The 13316-nt window shown below is 39.2% G+C and overlaps 1 protein-coding gene across 1 annotated transcript in view; it reads right to left on the reverse strand.

Moving 5' to 3' along the window:
* Window positions 1-13316, reverse strand: part of LOC144523220 (CUB and sushi domain-containing protein 1-like) — a 339360-nt gene that overhangs the window by 199727 nt on the left and 126317 nt on the right. Inside the window, exons 4-5 of the mRNA XM_078258647.1 lie at window positions 10358-10552; window positions 9040-9247 (exon numbers count right to left, since the gene is read on the reverse strand). Of these exons, the coding sequence (XP_078114773.1) occupies window positions 9040-9247; window positions 10358-10552 (403 nt within the window). The remainder of the gene's footprint in view (window positions 1-9039; window positions 9248-10357; window positions 10553-13316) is intronic.

A 13316-nucleotide genomic window follows, 5' to 3' on the forward strand; every position in this document is an offset into this window, starting at 1 on the left:
TTACAAGGTGAAAAAAGCAGAGAAGAAAGAGGACAGAGAAAAACCCGTGATAAAACAAGGGCTGATGGATGAAGAACACGGGAGAGGAGGTTGACTTGTTACACAAGTGGCGAGGAGATGTCAAAAGTTAAAAAAGGGGAGACAATGAGGTCTAAATGAGGTTAGACATTACAAATACCAGGTTGCAAATGATCATGATACATGTGAAAGCAAAGTGAAGCTGGAAGGAGATGGGGGATGGGAGAAAGGAGGGGATGGAGAACAGAAAAGAAGAAAAAGAAGTGGAAGTTTCACATAAAGAAAGAACTCATATGATGATAAAACAAAGGGGAAGGTGTACAAGACATGAGTGGAGAGGTTTAACTGACCTGAGAGGAGTAAACAAAAGAAGAAGAGAGGCCAAATCATAAAACAGAGAGGAGAGGGGGTGGAGGACAAAGAAACCAAGAGCAGGATAGAGGCATTTCTATACACCTGTCTGTTAATAGACCACAATCTTTTTGGTGAGCATCACAAAGACACAGATATAGCTTTCTACTGTCCAGGCACTGCTTTTTTGGCCTTTGTCCTCTCTATTGGCTGCTTATACTGCTGGCAATACATTATTTTAAGTGCATTGCACTGCTGCACTTATTTGCAAGTCACTGAGAATGTGAGCATCTGCAAAATGACAAAAAGGCACTGTAAAAAGAAATGATTGGATACAAGTCAGAAAAGTTGGAAAGCGCATTATCCACAACAGATAGCTGTTTATTCCAAGTGCTTAGTGCAAAACCATGGTACACCGGTACTTTTAATCTCATAACACACCCACGCACTCACACAGAAACACACACAGCTAAACCTTCCAGGGAAAGCCTACCAAGCTCAGGGTACAAGAAGAGAATATTCTGGCTGATTGTTAAACTTCAGTATGAGCAATGCAATGTACGTTCTGTCTCAGAAAAAAGGATCAGTATGTTATCCACTTCAACTTATTTCAGCATTGATGGGAAATTAATACTAATCTTGTTAACACGATTTGGGGAGGTTTGTAAAATGCTTACGACTATGAGTTTTCTGTAGGAGTTGCTGCGGAAGTATGAGGTGTCAGAGACATCAAGTTTGTTCAAGCGAAGCAGTGGACTCTGATAAGGGTGTGCCTTGCCTTTTCTTCTATTTGAGACTGATCTCATGAAGTGGTGTATGTCTGACACGCCAATTCAGATGCCATGATTAGCGTGTTATAAAGACGCATACTCGCTATTTCGCGTGTTTGTCAACGCCGTTTGGCCTCCATTGACTTACATTACCTTGTGATTGCGTGTGAATTGACGCCGTATGAAAGGTCGAAAATCCGTATGAGGAGGTTGGTTGGGGTGGCGGATGGTTAAAACACAGGACTATCACCCAGGAGAGCGGAGATTGTGTCCCGCGTGTGGCATTTCCTTGTGTCCCTCGTGTGATGTTTCCTTCCCATGTTTGTTCTTTTCCTAAACCCAACCCCGTTTTTCTTTACCTGATTCCAACCGTTTTTTTCTTTTCAACCTAAACTCAACCCCGTTCTTCTTTTCCTAATCCAAACCGTTTTGTCTTTTCAACCCAACCCCCACACGCCACGTGGCTTTAGAAAGACGTTGCAGACTGCAGTCAGCTGTATACAACATAAACATACACGCGGACAGCTGAAACAGATAACATGCCTCTTGGCTTTAGGAAAGTGGCATGTATGTTTACGCAAAGTCATGATGTCACGTTGTCTATTTGTATAAAACATGAAGTGGAATTCAGGTGACTTGGTATTTGTGTTGTTTGCTGATGATGGTGTCCTTCTGGGTTCATCAGACGATCATGTTTGATTCCCCTGGAGAAGTTTACAACAGCTTCATGACTGAAACCATAGTTGTTGCCACGTAGAGAAAAGTAGCTTTACCCAAAGACACAATCCATAAGACACACAGTCAGCTATGTGCATCAGTGACAATAAGTAGACCGAAATGAGATTGTATCTACCTGCGGGTGAAATGGGGATGGCTGGTCTCACACTTCAAGTGTAAGAATGAAAGAAGTCTGGCGAACAGCAGGACCTTGATGTTGATTGAAAGAAGCCAGTTGAGGCAGTTCAGGCAAATGGTAAGGATGCCTTGCCAGCCTTCTCAGAGGGGGCTCTAAGGGAGAGCCAGGACAGGCTAGAGGGCTTCATCTCCCATCTGGGGTTGACTGTCACTCTGGATCCCTCAGAAGAAAGTGGAAAAGGTTCCTACTAAAATGACATCTGGGTTTCTCTTCTTACTCTGTGGCCACTGAATGAAAGGATTTTGCCCTGGTTAAATGACTAGAAAATTACCTGGATAAGCCAATAGAAAATGGATGACTGGATGGAAATTACTTTGCTACTGCTGTTTCTATTGCGTCCAATAAAATAATGAAAATGTAACTGTGTGTGTGTGTGTGTGTGTGTGTGTGTGTGTGTGTGTGTGTGTGTGTGTGTGTGTGTGTGTGTGAGAGAGAGAGAGAGAGAGAGAGGGAGAAGTGGTAGCAAAAAATGGACACATTCATTGTTCACCACCTTAGTTTAGCATGTTAGCATGCTAACATTTGCTATTTAGCACTAAGGGACCTTCGGTATTTATGGAATGGACCACCGGAGGAAAATAGGGGAGGGTCGTGTCTTCTTATTCTTTGCTGAGGGGAGGGTCATCCAACATTTTTCAGTCCAGAGGGGGGGGGGGGCAAAAAAAATGAGTGGAATAATTCTGGCATGATCAGATATTTTATAAATATCTTAAATAACACAAAACAACTAAATGGTGGTAGGTAATACATCAGATTTCATATACTGCTTTAGTAAAAAAAAATATTACCTGGCTGACGATGGGAGCAGCAGGACGCAAAAAACGAAAATGACTGTTGAATGTCTGGACATCTTACCGTGCCAAGGTTGCAATAAAGGTTTCCTAAATGCCACATTTGATGTCAGCTTACTAATTGATTGCGGGTTTTGTGTAGATTTGGACTTTTATACGTTTATTCCACTTTGTATAAACGGCGAAGTGGAGAAAGCCTAGTGAGGAGTCCATAGCAACCAGTTTGTGTGTTGAATATTACCCAGCGTGCCTTGCTGAATGGTCTCAATATTTTATTGTTTTATTTCATGTGAATACTAGTTTACTAGAGGAGTAACTTAGTATTTGAAGTAATGCAATAATGCAGGAATTGTGTATTTAGTTTCCATGTTTATGTTCTTTCCACAACAATGTTAGTGAGTAAATCTACTGAAATGGCCACCACACCATAACAGAGGAGTGTGATGCGTTAGATCAGAATGCAGAGTTTTAGTCATGTATGTCATGGCTGTTAAAAAAAAACAATGGAACTCTGTATATATTTGCCAAATGCAAACCAGTACAGGACATATTGATAAGTTGTTGGGGGAGGATCATGCCTTTTTTCCAAAATGTTTTGGAGGATCATAGAAATTTTTCACTGGTGAGGGGAGGGTCATGTCTTTTTTGGCTAAAGTTCCCAAAACTCCTCCGGTGGCCCCTTAAATAAATAACGAACAGTCCCTAAATACTAAATACAGCTAGGCTGATGGGATTGTTATTAGCTGTGCAGATATTTGGTCATATACCAAAGTTTTGGATTAATACAACTTTAACCAGATTTTTTTAAGTGGCTAAAAACAAACACACAAAATGGTGAGTGAATGTCCAGCTGAATGAATGACCAACTATATGACCAAATAAATGAGTATTGGCGCACCTAAACAGGTACATGACTTTTTGCAGGTGTCATGGATTAAGGAAGGAGACCTGATTTGTGGTTAATAGTTTCATTACATTATGTGTAGTGACCCTGTTACTCAATTTAAGAAATAATTGACAATTAGGGTCTCTCATTTAGTTAGAAGACTGGAAAAGATAGGATGGGAAGATATATATTTAATGTGAACATTCAGAGATTCCACCAGCCTCTTTAAATCAGCATAACAACCATTGCTTATTAAAAATCCTTGACTATCATGGTGATGATACATTAGAGCAAATTCTTGAGTTTTCAGCACCGGCAACTGGGTTAAAATCAATGTGAATAAAATAGTGAGCAATAAGCATCAAAATATGATTAATCACTATTGGTCGTGCTCCTTGGATATAATGGCCTATAGCAGAGTACGAATTCATTTAGTTGAAGAAAATGACAAAACATGCTGATGAGCTTTAAGCATTTTGGTTTGTCTTGTGCTTTGAAAGACTGGGATATAAGAGGACAGAAAGGGGGGAGTGAAACAGAGAGGAAAAGAAGGTTATAGCCAGAGGGAGTGTTGAGAGTGTAGAGAATAGAGGAAGGAAGGAGAAAAGGGTGGAACGGTAGAGGTTAGGTTGTAGAAAGGAGGCGCGGGATTTAGGAGCAGGAAAGACCTGCTGCAAACATTATGAAACTGATAACGATCTTAAGTAAAGAAAATCTGTTGAGATTTAAAGATAACAGCTGTAACAGCACAACAGATAACAGCCTATGTTCCATGTAAAGCCTTTATTCAGGATTAGCTTTTTATATGCTCTTCATAAGAAGCTGTGAAAAGTTGCCTCTGTATATCATATATCAAATAGACAAATAAAAAATCTACGGTGTACCTCCACACAAAAACTGATTGGAAAAACAGGCAATTTAGTTTTCTGTTCAGATTTCTTGTTTCCCAGAAAAATCTGGATCATTATATTGATTCATGGAAAACATGTGCAAATTACATGCACTGAGAGGGACTGTTGACCTCCTCAACTGCATATAGAAGCAGCTGTGTGACCTGTTGACATTTCACTTGCTAAGTAGAAAAATATAAAGAAATACATAGGCTACATATAAGCCATACAGTTGCATAACACCATTGGTCCACAGTAGACACAACAGTAAGCACCAGCAACACATATGCCTGGAGGTTTTCTGTCTTTCTGACCCCATCCCCTCATCTTATCTCCCAGTTGTATGCCTTCATTCTCTACCCCCATCCTCTGTGCATGTCTTCTTTCTCACAAATAAGCCCCATGAAATGAAGTGCACATAAGCAAGTAACTGTACTCTGCACCCAGTCTGACCTCACTCAGAAGGCAGGTTTCAAAGGTTAGCTGAAGCCTGAAAACTGGGTACAACTCTATATCCAGTAAATAAGCTTTCAATTTAGACTACGGTTTTAAGAAATGTTATGATAATTTAGTGGTCCAAAAACAGGATATACAATTCAATATGTAATTGTCTGCAGAAATAAAATGTCCATCTCAAGTAGAAATACAAGGAATGAAATAACATGATATGGCCATAATTCTATTCTGACAAACTGGAATCAAATCATCATTTTGTGAAAAGTAAAATCATTCAGGCACAATTAATAAAAAGTAATTAAAATGTGTGTGTGTGTGTGTGTGTGTGTGTTTGTGTGTGTGTAAAAACACCTTTAATGCGCTAATTAGGTAGCTACTGGTGAATGTCTTTCCATTACCACTGACACTGATGGTTATTTACAGTGGCGGCGTCAGCTGATTTTGCCGGGGCTTCTGCCCCGAATGTTTTGAGTGTAGCCCCGAATGTATTTTGAAAAGTTGACTGACAAATATGAAACCGGACAATAGCCTATGTAAACGTGCCTGATCGCCTGGCCATTCATACCTGACGCTTATTTCTCCGTGCCTGTCACAAAGCGATCCCACCCCTCTCTGCTGCTCTCGTTCTCTCTATCTCTCTCTTTCGCTCTCTCCGATAGAAAGAGACAGGATGAGTGGGTAAAACTGTGGTAATTGTAGCCTATTGGTGGCTGTGTGTGTGTGTGTGTGTGTGTGTGTGTGTGTGTGTGTGTGTGTGTGTGTGTGTGTGTGTGTGTGTGTGTGTGTGTGTGTCAGGCAACCTGACATTAAACCTGCCAGCTGGCAGACAGGAACATAAAACAGGAAATTGCTTTTGGGACAACCAATCAGAAAAAGCTCACAGTAAACAGGAAGAACCCGTCACAGTGGTCCTGTCAGGTGTCAGTCATTTTCACAATGACCTGCCTACATGCCTCAGTGAAAATGTCAGTCATCTCTTAATCCCACCTCCGATAAAATGTATTTAGGATTGTATGAGATTGTGCACGGCAGAAGCCCAGTTAGGTTTATTTTTATATAATTATATTGTTTTAGGCCTGGTGTCAGTGAACTTTCATTCAATATACAAGGCTGGGTGGCCTATGGCAGTTTAGATGCAAACCATATAATTGCAACATCTGGGGCACTTGGGACCTTTGTTGTATATCCTCCTCCCTCTTCCTCTCTGTTTTGCCCCTGCATCGGCACTGTAATCTACTGTATCTAATTAAAAGAAAACCTGCAAAAACCAAACACACATTCTCACACACAACTACTGTTAGTGTTGTGTACTAGTGGATATTAAAACAAGTTCACTTTGTTTGTAAACCTATACATTTAGAGATGTAAATTATTATTCTCATCCACAAATATAATTGGAAGTTCATATCAATTCACCTTACTAGGAATACACCAATACCACACTGTCTTTCAGACCAAGTACAAGTATAAGTACTTACATTTGTGTCCTCGCTGATACCGAGTACCGATACTATTGAGTACTTAATAATCCATCTGGGGTCCGAGGGTGTTTTCAAACACAGATGATTTTGGCATGCTCTGATATTCTTGTCAATTAGAACAAATCTAAGCAGTATTTTCAAAGTGCCACGCCTTTTTTCTATTCAAAGCTCAGTGCCCATGGGCTGGACATTTCCCTGAGCTATTGCAAATAAAATAAATAATATTCCTGATATCAAAATACTGAGTCAAGAATAAAGAACACAAAATCCGATGACGTCATTTGCGTACATATTAATTAATTAGCCATGTGGATTTACCGCTCCAGCGGAGAGGATGGTTTGTTTACGCCAGCAGCTATATTCACAAGATTTTGTCCAAATTTAAAGACTTGTGACAAACTATATAAACAGTTAAACAAACCGACAGCTTTTGTTTTAACCTGTTTGTAAACATTTGCTATTTGCAAAGTAGCACTGTGGTTGTGCAACAGCGTGATGGAGAGGCCGCATGCAGACAGAGCAGATTGAAATATTGCTTTCTTCATGCGTATGCCTGTTAAGCTGATGAGAGACATTGGGCTGATACTGCTAACGTTACTCCAAATATCAGTGGTGAAGCTTACGGCAAAAATGTCCTGCAACAGCTGGCTGCTGATGTGCTTTTTCACAAAGTCGTGCAGCTTTGGAAAAATCTATAAACGGCTAATATTGCTCTTCTTCTGCCGCCTACACCTGCTCGACTGAGAAGTTAATGTCACGTTGCTATAAGGTGTTTTTTAGTATAAGTACATGCACACGGCATCGGACCAATATCTTATAGTGGCATCGGTGTCAGTGCATCCCTACACATTACTGTAGTAACTATCTGCCAACTTAAATAAGATAAATTCCTTGAAATCATTTTAATGAATTGTCCAATAAATAAATAAAACATAGGAAACCACAATGGGGGTGATAAAAGGCTTCAGTTCAGCCTGCAGTCACCGTTTTCCATGTGATAAAATGTTGGGTGCACTTTTCAGCACACTCCCTATCTTCCCCCTGCATTGCAGAGGGTGGGTTGACAGTGGTCCTTGAATGTTATACTGTCAGAGACAAGCTATGTGTGCGTGTGCGTACTTGAGTGTGTGTAATCTGTCAGAGCCCAGAGAAACGATCAACAGCTCACACAGTCAGAGGGCCACTTAAGACACTGACACACTCACACAAACACACACACACACACACACACACACACACACAGATATGCTGTATCATGAGAATGCCATGGTTGATGTGCACCGCTCTGCTAGTGACAGGACTAAATGTGCAATTATTCTCCATTCCTTTTGTTTCCATTGAGTGCTATCCTCTCTGCCTTCTTCACTAAACTTATTTATCTGTCGATCTATCCATTCTATTCTTTTGCAAGTTGTGCCACAATCATGAACCATTTTCTACACATGGAAGACAATGTCATCTGTCAGTTGAATTCAGGAGAACGTGAAAAGTGAAAAGTGAACCGTTTCTGCAGGACATGGTGATCTATAAATGCATTTTTAGTAATCATGTTTACCAGTGAGAGAAGAATAAAAAAAGATTAAGTTTCCAAAATCATATTGCAACTTTAATTGAAAATGCCATGTCACGGTGTGCAGTTGTGGAGATCCTTTGAGACACTTCAGGAGTGATAAACCAGGCAGAGAAAGAATTAATAATCTTATTTTTTAAACAAAGATTACAGAGATGCTTCTCCATTTTTGAAAAAAATATAATAAATAATTTCATGTGGCACCAACTAGCACAGAGATGATGCTGATACATTGATTTAATTTAACTTAAACCAGCGACAACCATGCATGCCTAACCGTAGGCTGCCTCCACCCCGGAAAAAACACATCTAAACCTTCAATGGAGATTTGTGATACTCTGAAAAAACTAACGTGAATTCCAACAGCGCTCTAAATTTAAAAACCAGAGTGTGTTCTGTTACAACAGAGTGACAATTTTCAAACAGCAAATGGGAGTGAAAACAACAATTTATCACCTTCGCTGTGGGATTTGAATACATCAGGAAAATCAACAGGACTCCTGTGCAGCTAATCAATCAGTAGTTGTATCCATCCTGCCCAACAACATCATTAGTCCTCTTTTAATATCAATATATGCCCCCCCTTGAAAGTATATAGTTTAGAGAAAATTGCAGTGAAAACAACTGTTCTCTTTAATGTAAACACGTCCGCTTACAGAACAATAAAGCCTCTAGGCTACTAATTCTTGGATAGTAGTATCCTGCGTCTCTACCTGATTTACAGAACGAGGCTATGATGTCTTATGTATGTATGTGTTTGTTATCCTCTAGAGCTGTTTTGTGATTCTGCTTTATTATGGTACCACTCAGCGTGTGGTGTGTCAACCTGATTTTCACAAAGACGTGTGTGCCCACCAATATGACTATTTATCTACTCAATATTGTGGTCTGCGTATGAAATGTATCTCACCATATGCTTGGTGCGTCTGTCCCGCTGATTTCCAGGAAGTCATATTTGTCCTCTAACAGGAAGTCATTGAAGACGAGAGCTATAGTGTCCCCGGGTTCAGAGAGGATTGACCATGTACAGTCCAGGTTGTTGTCATACTCTGCGGGGAATCCCGGGCTGGTTATTGAACCTGCTGTTCCTCGTAACGTACCGCCACATGCTCCCTCCGCTGGAGAGAAATAGAGAAGTAGCAGGACAAAGAATAAGGAAAAAAAATAGCAACTCTCCAAGGAACTTTTATAATTCATACACTGATTTTGGTGCTTCCTTTTGATAATTTTCTACTTTAGTTGTTATTGTATTTTATTACACAATAACAACTAAAGTAGAAAATTATATTCTTTTTATAATTTTCATTTATTTTTCCTGTTTTACTGTTTATATTAGTAATGTCTATGAGACTGTCAGCCATTTGTAATACACATTAAATTGAACTATTTGTTTTACGAAAGGTGTTATTTAAATTATGTTTTCATTGATTGATTAACTAATTGATAACCATACTTTAATAAACTGGGTTTTGTTTTTGTTTTCATAGTATGTTCAATAGCTTGATTTTTATACATAACATCTTAGATTTATTTATTTATTATATGTTAATAACAATATTACAACTAAAATAACAATAATATTGTGATTTTCATCCTACTTTGTTAATTCTATCATCATTCAAATTTCATCAATACATCCTGGGTACATCTTCAAACACTTAAAGTGATCAATGTGAAAACAAAGGAAATATTTTATATTATTAACTAGACACAAGAAAGTATTAACGCCTCTGAAACACAAAACAGTTAAACAGCAGAGATTTATCACAAGATACTGAATCCCTGAGCTGAGCAGTTCAACCATCTACTGGCCCTGGTGATGAAAACCTGGACATACTGTGCCTGTTCAGCAGTAGACTAATGAACCATTAGAAGGGCTTTGCTTGAGGATTTTGGGCTCCATCTGGTTCATATAATGGTTAGTTAAGTAATTTGAGTCAGACCTCACTGTACTTAAAAAGTAATCAATTCACCGGGGCTTCTCATCTTCCTCCGACCTGTGACCTCACGTTAAGGTCCATAAATTCTCACGACCCCACCAATTAGAGTGTTTATTTTATCTTGCTTTTATTGTTGGAGTTGGCACTGGGCATTTCTAGAAATATATTTAATTTCATTTATGAGCCAACTTGTCATATTAGGTGAGGTATGTCATACTTTTATGATCTATTTTAAGAGATCTAAATGAGAAAAGAAGAAAGACAGAAAAAGAAAGAAAGAAATCCTACCTCTACAAAATGGTGATGGGAAGTCCCACTGTGCTCCACTGCCAGGTGATACAATACATGTGAGGATACTGTGTCCTTCCAATACAAAACCTGACTCACAGCTGTATCGGATCTTGTCCCCCATGTTGTACCGCGAGCCATGAATGACTCCATTTGGGATGAGCCCGGGGGTGCCACATGTGTGGCTGGGCAGGACTGAAACACAAAGAATAAAACAGAGAAAATTATTTTTGATTATATCATATCCAAAATACAAAAATAACCATTTGACCGCTAACAAATAAATAAAACCAAAAACAACCAAATGAATGAATTAAACGACCAAAGGAGAGCCAAGCAGCCATTAACAATCAACAACAGAAAGCCTATCACATTTATAATCATGGCTGTATTTGTGCCAATACATGATACAGGAGAGTGATCTATCAAATGTTTTGGCATGTGACCCCCCCCTTCACAAATCAATGAATATTTGTGACCCAACGTCGCTGGTCACAGGTGTCTATGAGCTAAAAGCACATTCAATCAAAGACAAATTTCAGCTTCTCAGAATGTTTCATAAGAGAATTTTTTACTTGCCCTAAGAGATTAAACTATCCAGTCTTTCCCAAGAAAAAAGCTAAGAAAAAAATGTGTTTTGACTCCCAGGTGTAAAACCACTGATATACAGTAGGATACATGTTTCGACCAACATTTCAACAACATCTCTTGAATGTTCTGGTACCCATTAGGTGATCATTCACACAAAACTAAATATGTCAAATATATCTCATAATATCAAACTGAGATAGATTTTAATTGTTCCAATTTACAGTCACTACAGTGGAAACTGACCAATTACTAAACATCAGAATCAACAACACAAAATAAGATGTGTATGTTTGGTTTGCTAGAAACATAAAAAAATATGTATAAGTTACTGTGTGGCTGGCATTTTTTCTCCAATGTGCATATGTTGTTGTCAGTTCGTAGATGGCACAGATCTACAGTGGGAGCAGCTACAGGCAGCTCATGTTCTAACTAGGCCAAAATCAATCTATGACTGTAGCCAACACGCCTTAGCTCTACAGAAGGGGCATCAGCACAGTGACTGTAGTACAACCTGGAAGAACTCCATATCTGACCCTGGTGTACGGTGTTTTGTGTGTATTTGTATAACTGGAGCATGTTAACTTGCTGGGTGTGTAATGTGTGCGTGTAATGTGTATCCAAATGGCTAATTTTAATGTGTGCATGTATGTGCATGCACAGTGCAGTGTCAGAGTGTCTGCATGTAAGGGTTTTCAGTCAGTCAATCTGTGTGTTTGTGGATGCTGTTCCAATTAAACGCTAGTATGGTAATTAGACAAAGCTTCACCATGAGACCCTGAGAAGCAGGACAGAGAGAAGGAGGGTGGTGGGGGTGAGAGGAAAACAAAGTAGGGAGAGGAAGTGAAAAAAAAGGAAAGGAAGACGAAGAGACAGACAGCAGAGAGGAGGAAGAAGAGGCGGAAAGACTAGAGACAGAATGAGGGAGGAAGATAGAGAGGGAGAGGAGGGGAGGAGTAGGAGACAGGAAAGGGTAAGACAGGAAAGGGTAAAGACGGATACTCCAGTCCGACAGGAAAACAGAGAGGTGAACTAATTGCAGTGGGCCCTAAACATGTATAATTTACACTAATCAAGTCATTATTTGGATTGTATGAAGTCATGCATCAGAGTCAAGTTACTCACACTCAGCTGACCATGCTGTCCTCATGCAAACATGTTGTCTGCTTTGTTTTAACAAGGTGATGCACACAACCACATTCAAAACCCAAACTAAAGCACTGACTAAACTGGCTGATGGGCAGAAGGCTGAGGAAGATGCAATGAAAAGAAGCGAGAATGAAAGGAGTCATGCGTCTAAGCCAAGTCGTTAGTCACACTTATGTGACCGTACAGTCCTGTGTCTGCCAGGCTACCATGTTTTTAAGGCAGGTTGGTACACAAAGGCATTCCCTTATTTAGACTGATGTCTGAAATAATCATGGGGTATTTTAGAAGAATAAAGTGTTCACCAGTATTGTAAATACGTAACAACAACTGCATTTTTTAGAAAGCATTTGTATTTTAAACTTTCAATAAAGTTTTGTTCTCTTTTCAGCCATCAAATGTCGAACAGCAGAGTCTGGTTTGCTGAGATTAGATGTTCGAATTACAACATACTCTTTTGGCTCTATGTGCACAACGGTGGATTACCTGCAGTGCTAATGTAGGATGGATGTGATAGACAGTATATATGAAGTGTACTGTAGCTTCATTTTGACAAGATCCGACAACTAGCATCTCCCACTGACTTCATATTCATGTAGACGCATAGTGCATACAGTGGCTTTATAACTGTATTTAAAAGGATTCGATATTAAAGGATATTAAAGTTGTCCCTTTAAATAGGTACATTCTACTGATTCTATTGCAAATTACACAATTTTAGCCAAAGTCAATATTCATTGTGGAAAGCAGAAAGTGACTTGTTCTGCACCATGCATGGGGCTGTTTAATATGGACAGCTCTTGGTGCTGAAATTAAGTCTATTGAAGTTACCAAAATAATTACAGATACAAAATTAAAATGTTTCATTTTAATCAAACAATACTGCATCATTTTTTATTAATTCTGTTTAATTATCCTGTTTTGCATCTTACAAAAACAGACCATGATGAAATATTTTCTAAAACCACCAGCATCAATGGAAGGAAGACACATTGCTGAATGGCACTGCCGAATAAAAGTAACATAATACTTCTGTGTCCATACAGTAGCTTAGTTTAATGACATACCTAATTAATTGATTAGAAAGATAATGTCAGATTCCTCATAGGCATAGTACAGGGGCTATACTGTACCTCTAAGCAGGGTTTAAAACACAGGCCAGGACTTGCACTCATGGCAAGAAGATTTCAAACATTAACCTATATAAATCTAGGTGTCTACTGTC

The sequence above is a fragment of the Sander vitreus genome, chromosome 1 (assembly GCF_031162955.1).
Source record: "Sander vitreus isolate 19-12246 chromosome 1, sanVit1, whole genome shotgun sequence".
Classification (NCBI taxonomy): domain Eukaryota; kingdom Metazoa; phylum Chordata; class Actinopteri; order Perciformes; family Percidae; genus Sander; species Sander vitreus.